Source organism: Vigna angularis, chromosome 6 (assembly GCF_016808095.1).
Source record: "Vigna angularis cultivar LongXiaoDou No.4 chromosome 6, ASM1680809v1, whole genome shotgun sequence".
Taxonomy (NCBI): domain Eukaryota; kingdom Viridiplantae; phylum Streptophyta; class Magnoliopsida; order Fabales; family Fabaceae; genus Vigna; species Vigna angularis.
Window position 1 is genome coordinate 32,310,033 of NC_068975.1, and position 9,073 is coordinate 32,319,105.

At 31.3% G+C, this 9,073-nt stretch overlaps 1 protein-coding gene across 6 annotated transcripts; it reads left to right on the plus strand.

Annotated features, from left to right (window-relative positions):
- Positions 1–2,140: 2,140 nt before the first annotated feature.
- On the plus strand, positions 2,141–8,746 carry LOC108343545 (DUF21 domain-containing protein At4g14240). 6 transcript variants are annotated; one of them, XM_017581895.2, is made up of 13 exons: positions 2,152–2,534; positions 2,693–2,769; positions 3,125–3,208; positions 3,303–3,416; positions 3,785–3,868; positions 4,003–4,074; positions 4,703–4,770; positions 5,987–6,074; positions 6,174–6,247; positions 6,628–7,003; positions 7,102–7,148; positions 7,233–7,314; positions 8,373–8,746. In XM_017581895.2, exons 1-13 carry the CDS (start codon positions 2,312–2,314, stop codon positions 8,445–8,447), a joined length of 1,464 nt encoding a protein of 487 aa, XP_017437384.1. In that variant the 5' UTR covers positions 2,152–2,311; the 3' UTR covers positions 8,448–8,746. The 6 variants fall into 6 exon arrangements, 4 of the variants coding, with proteins under 4 accessions (XP_052735424.1, XP_017437385.1, XP_017437384.1 ...); XR_008250084.1 differs by lacking the exon at positions 8,373–8,746 and having other exon boundaries at positions 2,141–2,534; positions 6,815–7,003; XR_008250085.1 differs by lacking the exon at positions 8,373–8,746 and having other exon boundaries at positions 2,141–2,534; positions 6,818–7,003.
- Positions 8,747–9,073: the final 327 nt, after the last annotated feature.

The following is a 9,073-nucleotide window of genomic DNA, read 5'->3' on the forward strand; positions in this document are numbered from 1 at the left end:
GATTCTTGCATAGATACAGTGAGATTCCCTGCATGCACAATTTGAATTCTTCTAATTTTTTTGAGTATAACTACAAAGGGGGAAAGATGGGTTGGTGGTTCTATTAAAACGGCATGAATGTGAAAGTTGAGTGTATTTATATTGATGTAAAATGTTATGTCAGTTATAATATGTTCAATATGCTTAGATCTATTTTAGTTTAAGGTAGATATATGTTTTAAAAGGTGGTAGACACGAAACGAGAAGAAGAGTGTTCATGTGTCAATGATGAAGACTTCATAAATTATGTATTTCATTATCATCAATTCACATGATATTATGTAGTGCATGGTTAAATGCAGGAATAACATGTCTTTTCCATATGCAATCTAGATTATAAGAATTCTTGTTCTCTTTCAGGTGGACTCAAGTTATGAGACTTTCATTTATATGGGATGGAATAACTTATTTTGCCTAAATTGGACATTGTTAATGTGCCCTTTTGTACTCTTACATTTCTTTAAGATGTGGATACAACAAAAATTACCTAAAAAACCATTAAATAGTATAAATTCAACTTTAAAATATTATAAATTTGACTGTTGAATAAAGTTCAAATATTTAATATAACTTAATAAAATATATCAAAATTTATCTCGTACTTAAATTTAATTTACTCTTTAAATATATTCATCTTATACGAGTCCTTAAACTAAAACAGTCAGCCATATATAACGCATTTGGATTTTGATCTATCCAATTTCGTTTAATGCTTTAATATAAAACTTATGTATTATTCATTTCTTATTTTTCCAAATGATGGATAACATTTGAGGGCAAAATAAAATTTTACTAAGTTTTGATGTATAATAATATACTTTTCTGTAAAGCTAAAATTGTTACTATATATATATATATATGTTATAATTAATAATTATCTAGAGATATTTTAATATAAATGGATTTAAAATTAATTTGAAACGATGTTTTTTGAATTATGGTACGTTATTTTGAATATAAAATGTTAAAAAAATTATTTTAGGTAATATTTCTATGAATACCATCGTTAAAATAGAATGTAATTACGTAAAGAAAAAAATATACAGCTGGTTAATTGAATATTGTATAGTTTATATAGGATCAGACCAGTAACTTGAAAACTTCAAATATTTATATCGGTTACGATTTTAAATTGACTTGTAGTTGGCAGGTTGCATAGTTTATACCTGATGTCTTTATTTAGCGTCCTAAAGTAGGAATCGGTCAGATCTCCCTAAATTTGGATGAATGAGTACAAATATATTTCAGTGTTCTTCTATTTTTGTTTTATTCATAAACACTTATTTCTAAAACTATCTGCCATGTACTTGTAAAAAGCCTTCTACTATATTCAATTTATCATATTTTGTAAACAAAATTATTATTTTTAAAATTGTTAAACTGACATCTATAATCAATAATAATTATTTTTACAATTATTTTGCAAATAAGTTTTACTCTTTTTTTCATATCTTTATTTTTTATTAACCAACTTTTTTGTATATATAATACAAACTAAGAATGAATAAATTATCCATGATAATAGTATTTATCACAATAAAATATTGAAAATGTTCTTATTATATATATATATATATATAATATAATTTTTTTCTCCAAGATAATTATTATATTTATAACAAAAAAAAATGAAGAAATACATTTTTGTAATTGTTGTTTTTGAAATACATTTTTATCTTTATTTTTATTAATCAACTTTTTACTTTCGCCAATATCCCAAATTTTTTTTACCAAATAGCGAATAAATTACGTAGTATTTACCAGGATAATATTATTACATATTAAAATAAATAATACAAATATTTTTTATAATTATTATATCTATAACTATTAATAAGAAATCCATTTTTATATTTTTTTATGTACATATATTTTATGATTTTTTATATTTCAATAATTATTTTTGTTTTAAAAAAAACGTATTTTAAAGCGCCATTTCTTTGTATTTTAAAAATTAAAAAGAAATCTACTTGAAAACACAATTGCTTTAACGAACTTATCCATTTTCATATTTTTGTTTAAACATATTTTTTTCAAATACAGGAGTGGTTTACTATATTTTCGTACCGAATCCGAAATTCTGATAAGTCCAGTCCCGTCATCCACGTGTAAATTGAATGCACCGAATCGACTCAAAAGATACTTGATTCCGCCACGTGTTAAGGAGTTGGATTGCAAGTTTGCATTTGCAGACAGTTGAAGAAAGGACAGAGACCATCGACTACGAAGAAAAACAGAAGTGAGAAGAAGAAAAATAATACAAAGATCGACGATGAATGTGGTAAGTGCGTTAATGGTGACTCAGGACCAACTCGGAGAACCTGAGGGCACACCCTTCGGATCCGTATGGTGGTTCGTCTACGCCGGAATCTCCTGCTTCCTTGTCATCTTCGCCGGAATCATGTCCGGTCTAACCCTAGGTCTCATGTCTCTCGGACTCGTTGACCTCGAGATTCTTCAGCGCAGCGGTTCTCCCTCTGAGAAAAAACAAGCAGGTTTATCCTCTCCTCTTTTTTGTTTTGTCTTCTATTCCATTTCTCTGTTTTCGGCGGTTGATTTTTCGTATAATTTAATCGGATCACATAGTTTCGATGAACGCGCTTTTCTTTGATAACTAAGGAGTTGTACATAATTTTTTTATGTCCGTTTGCAGCCGTTATACTTCCTGTGGTTCAAAAACAACACCAGCTTCTTGTGACTCTGCTTCTGTGTAATGCTGCTGCCATGGAGGTAGGTAATTAGTTGGATTGCTATGCTCCATTACGTATGAATTTCTATTTCTAACTTGTTTGTTGGAGGAGAGGTTATTATTACTCAGTAGACTAGTTTACTTTCATGTGATGGTTTTACGGGAGATCAATTTGAAATGAGGTATACTGTGAAACTAGCTTCTTGAGAAAGGTTGTATGTGCTTAAACTGAAACACTGCCGTGTTATGTAAGAATGATAGAGGAATCTGCTTTTTGGATGTTGGAGGCTTTTCGGAGTAATTGTATGTATTGATTATGCATGTAAACTCTTTGCACTGGCTAGTCGATCATGCCTAACCTTTAAGCAGCTGTTGCTTTGAAACTTGCAATGGCAGGCCCTTCCAATATACCTAGATAAGATGTTCAATCAGTTTGTTGCCATAATTCTCTCTGTGACTTTTGTTCTGTTTTTCGGGGAGGTACGTGGTTTTGTCATATTTTGGTTCTGTGGTTTAGCATCAACATTGGTAAGCAATGAATATTATAGACTACTTTTTGCATCTCTGGTTTCAGGTTATTCCGCAATCAATTTGTAGTAGATATGGCCTTGCTGTAGGTGCTAACTTCGTATGGCTTGTCCGAATTTTAATGATAATCTGTTATCCGGTTGCTTATCCCATTGGAAAGGTAATTAATGATATATTGGATAAATTAGCATCTTTTCTAGTATGTGAACAATTGATGCAGTTGACTATGTATTAAGCTGTAGAAATTATGTTTCTTTGTATTCTATCGGATAACCATTATGATATATAACTAAGTAGAGGATGAAAAAGTGAAAATAAATACCATTTCATGTCATGGTCATGATCTTTCCATGAAACTTCAGTATGTAAGCAAATGAGTAGTAACGACATAGGATGCCTTTGGTAAAAAACCAGATCATTAGACATGTCTTTTTTGACAGTAATAGTCCTTTTAAAATGTATATATAGGAACAACTTATAGAAAGATCACGGCATACATTTTCCTTTTCCCACTGACATTTGTTCCAGGTTCTAGATAGGCTATTGGGGCATGATGAGGCTTTATTTAGGCGAGCTCAGTTAAAAGCTCTTGTCTCAATCCACAGCAAGGAGGTATGAAATTAGTATGTATTATTATGAATGATTAGTTGAGGAATCTGTCATGTCAAAATTGGTAAAATTATCCAATTATCACCATTGCAATCATTGCTGTTTGATTCAGAAATGTTGAATTTTCTTGTTTTCAGGCTGGGAAAGGTGGAGAGCTTACGCATGATGAGACAACAATTATCAGTGGAGCACTAGATTTGACTGAAAAGGTAAACAGCATATTTCCCTCATGATATATTTCGAATATCAACATATCATCAATATTTCGTATGACATAATGACAGTACAATATAATTTAAAATATGAGATTCAAGTTTATAACCTATTTTGTAATTTTATAATTTAAACACCAATTGAGGATGATGGAATGTGGAAACAAGTGAGGGTTGCTTCATAGATTTGGTAATTTCTAACTAGTTCTAGCGTGTATGAATACCCGTTCCACATGCATCAAGATGTGAAAAACAGCTTATCCAATCAGACTGTTTGTGTCTTCTGTTTTTGATACTAGGAAAGATCAACGGGTTTTGGACATGGAATTAGAGATACATGGGTATAAGAAATGCTTAAAAGAGTGTCTTATTTCTTAAAATATCCTTTAGGCCTATTGAAGCATTACTTATTCTTGCAAATTTTTCCATTCAGTTTCCATGAATCTTGTATTCTCTAAATTGTATGTTTTCTTTTGTGCTTATTTTTTTCTTTATTTTTTACCTTTAGTATTAACTATCATACTGTACTATTTTGACATATGCATGATATATTTTATATACCTGTTTTGGCAGCATACTTGTGTTCACCTTTCATTTCTCCAAATATTGATTTTTCTTTTACCAGACTGCTGAAGAGGCCATGACCCCTATCGAATCAACTTTTTCTTTGGATGTTAATTCAAAATTGGACTGGTCAGTATGCATCTCACTCTATATTTTGGATTGAACTTGTGTTTTATTGTTCTTTGTGTTTTTTCCCTTAGTTCTTATAATACTGTGTAGATTATTGTGATTGTTATTCAGTTTGTGTTTTCAATGAAATAAATGTTTGTGTTGGGCTAGATAGACATTTTCAACTATGTATGACCAAATAGACAAGATGAAGGAAATCTAGTATACGAACTAGTCAATTGAAGATTGTAAAGGCACAATCGTTAAAGTCACAATTCTTCATTAATGTGTGCATGTTTGTATTCAGGTATTTGAGATATTAAGAAGATAAGTCCAAGTTGCACCTCTTGGCACTATATATATACACACACACATATACACACACACACACACACACATATATATATATATATATATATATATGTGTGTGTGTATGTATCTATATTTGTACGTATGTATGTATCTATTTTTGTGTGTTGGAGATCCCATGGCCAAATTATATATGAAAAAGAGCAATGAGTACATTGAGAGAAAATAAAGCAGAGCAGACTGTGCCTATAGATAGTAGGCTACAATTCAGAGTAGAGAAAACGGTTTTTTACAACTACAAGGACATATAATATTTTCTAAAGTATAAAATTAACAAGGTGAATGTTTAACAAGTAGCCTTCGGATGCTGTCCCTATTTCCTAACTGGGTTGTTCCCTTGTCTGATTGACATCCTTCTCATTAAATCCAGATACTAGTAACTATTGGATGCATTACCCAAGTTACTGAAAACACAGAACTGAGAGATCATGATCAGAAATTTGTATACTTGTCGATTTACTTATTAAATCACCTATTATATAAGCTATTACACGCTAAGATTGGTCAATTCAACAGACAACTGCGGCAGTCAAGTAACTTATTTTTTGTCACAAAGGGGTTTGATATTCTTAAATAGAATACATTGTAAATAGTTTATTCAAATTTGTTTGAAAAATGGATCTTTGAGTGAAGAGGAATTCATTTTGCTTACTTTTATAAGGACTTTTTTATTGCTGAAGATATATTTATTTTCCACTGCACTTACTGGAACATGTGACTAATATTTCTCTAGGTATTGTCTCCCCCAATATAAGTAGGATCTGACGTCAGTTGCATACTGAGAGTATTATTATTGGCTACAAAGTATATGTATGCATTCACTCTGCAATTTTCACCCGTTTAACCAATGTTGTGAATCTCAAATCAGGGAGGCAATGGGGAAAATTCTTGCTCGTGGGCATAGCCGAGTTCCTGTGTATTCTGGAAATCCAAAAAACATTATTGGGCTTCTACTAGTGGGTGTTAAATCCTCCCTCGTTGACTTTAATTTACTCTATCCCTTTTAATTACTTTCTATATTCTCTTTTCTTCACTTAAGTTCTATTTAAAATTAGGTCAAAAGTCTTCTCACTGTAAGGCCTGAAACAGAGACACCTGTCAGTGCTGTTTCCATCAGGAGAATCCCACGGTACATTTGTTGTCAAGGAGTAACTATACTGAGCTAAATTTTAAATGGAGTCACAATTGTGAATTTGACATCTTTGATACACCCTCTCGCAAGAGTCCTTTTGGCCTTCCAATAGGGACAAAACACTATCGCTTTTAGCTGATGCTCAAATTTAGTTTAATTAAGAATTAGGGTGTTTAAGGATCAAATTCATATTCATTTAGTTATAAAGTGTACCCTAGTCAAGAATCAAGTCTCCTAAAAGCGAGGGGATTGGATATAAGCATGTGAATGATTTTCATATCTTTTAACTTTTGATTTATTAATTTATAATTGTTATTTTCTTTAAGATTTAATTTCGATATAAGGAATGTGTATAATGTTTTATAGTTTATTTACAGAGTTCCTGCGGATATGCCTCTTTACGATATACTGAATGAGTTTCAGAAGGGCAGTAGTCACATGGCTGCTGTGGTTAGGGCTAGGGGGAAAGAAAAGATAATTCCTGAAATAACTGGTGCAGAGACATATGAAAGAAATAAAGGGGTTACAGGGGATTCACAATTGACTACTCCATTACTTCTGAAGCAGGATGATGAGAAGACGGAAAGTGTCGTGGTTGACATTCATAAATTTTCAAGACCTCCAAGCATTAATAAGTCAACTAGTTTGCAACGTAGTGATGCCACCACAAATGGTTCCTTTTCGGATAACATGGATGATGGTGAAGTGATTGGTATTATCACATTAGAAGATGTATTTGAAGAACTTTTGCAAGTAAATTACATACAGTATTTTGAGATATTCCCCCACCGTCAGTACACTAGTACATCTTTCTTCTCTCAATATTGATTGCATGTGTTTCCATGATGCAGGAGGAGATTGTGGATGAGACAGATGAATATGTTGATGTTCATAAGAGGTAATTATCTTCAAATCTTAATCTTCTGACTGGTATGAAACCGCTGTAAATCAGAATTTGAATGTTACGTATTTTATATTTTAGAATACGTGTGGCTGCCGCTGCAGCTGCTTCCTCTGTGGCACGGGCCCCATCAATCCGAAGATCGACTGGTCAAAAAGGAGCAGTAAGTGATAAACTAATAGTTGTTTTTTTTTTAAATGATTTTAATTTCTATTTCGTGTTTGTCATAGAATTCGATCTTTTTCATTCTGCTTGAACGAGAAAAATGTTCGTTTTATGGGGAGTTGTAAGAGGGTGGTTATACAGGGCTCAACTTAACCCTACTAACATATGTAGCGAGCTAAGAAATTGCCAACCCCGCTCAACCCATTTAAGTGTGTGTATGTTTGCCAGTCAAAATGTGTTGCTCACGTGTCATAGAACTAAATGTGAAAGGAAATTACTTATGGCTCTTGGACTGTGACCTATATTAACAGTCATAGTTTAGGTCGGCATTTCGCCATATGGCCTACTTCTCATGCAACCTTGGATGATTTGTGGGTATGCTAGATACATTGAAATGATTTATATCTTGTTATACTTTTTTCCATGAAAGGCTTCATTCTATGACAGCAGATTTAAAATGAATTTAAAACTGATGGGTTCAATGAGGACATTAGTGGTTTTTTAGTTCGATTATGATGATTCCAAATTTGTATGCCGGAGTGACCTTGTTTTTCTCTAATATATATATATATATATATATATATATATATATATATATATATATATATATATATATATATATATATATATATATATATATATATATATATATATATATATATATATATATTAGAACAATCAACTCACTTTGAATTTAAGGGATTATTTGTAGTCAGGTATTTATGCCCCAAACCAACTAGGCCATCAGGATGACGTGCAAAGTTGAGTGATTGATATGTGACTGAAGAGATTAAATGGTTTTCCCTAAATTAGTTCCTTATTTCCCCTCTGTCCCTCCGTATTTCTAATGATTTGAAGTTAATTTCTTTAGCGTCAAGGAATATCAGATGAGTTATGTATATCACAAATTTCAAATTTTTTAAGCCAGAAAACTGTAGCTTAGTTGTTGGGAATGTTATGACCTCAGTTTGTGGTAAAACCATGTCTCTAATTCCTGCCCAGAAGCCCCAATTTTTATGGCAACAAATAATTTTGGTCTGATTTTTAATCATTCAGGGAAGCCAAAGTAAGACAGGGCTAACTGTGAAGAAATCTGCAGAGGACGATGGATCGAATACAAGGCCACAGTGAGCTCTTTCTCCCATCGGGAGGGGGATATTATATATGAAAGGATATGGTCATACAAGGGTGATAGATGTTGCATTAATGGTCAATATCCACCCTTTCTCCTGGAAAAAGAAATCTCATACGTCACTGGTTTAATCATTCGTGCATTCGAATTTTGAAGAAGTAAAAATTTCATCATAAATGAAACAATGTGTTATAGGTATGAATAAAATATATAAATTTTCTTCACATTTTACAAATTACAAATTAGTTATATGTTTGTATTCTTATTTTCATATGAATGTCAACTAATTTATGCAAAATTCAATTTAATATTGTCACCATTGATTTTATTTTAGAAAAAATAATGACACATTTAAATTTTTTACATTCATTTAATACTATTTTTTTATTTTTTACTTTTTTTTTCTTGAAAAAATACAAAAGTTTACACTTTTATAATCATTTTACTCTTATATTTCGTGTCAAATGAATGTAAAGTAAAAATGTGTCATAGTATCATTATTTTTTATTTTATATGAAGACGTTTTTTTTAATGAAAAATGATCTTTTGACACACTAAATACTTTATATTGTTATGACTATTTTATCTTTTATCATGTGTCAAATGTAAAAATGTGTGAGTATTA

Coding starts and splice junctions, on each gene's coding strand:
- LOC108343545 (XM_017581895.2), top strand. CDS start 2,312: ATGAATGTGGTAAGTGCGTTAATGGTGACTCAGGACCAACTCGGAGAA. Junction 3,209..3,302: donor TTGTTCTGTTTTTCGGGGAG/GTACGTGGTTTT, acceptor CTCTGGTTTCAG/GTTATTCCGCAATCAATTTG. Junction 7,315..8,372: donor CGACTGGTCAAAAAGGAGCA/GTAAGTGATAAA, acceptor TTAATCATTCAG/GGAAGCCAAAGTAAGACAGG.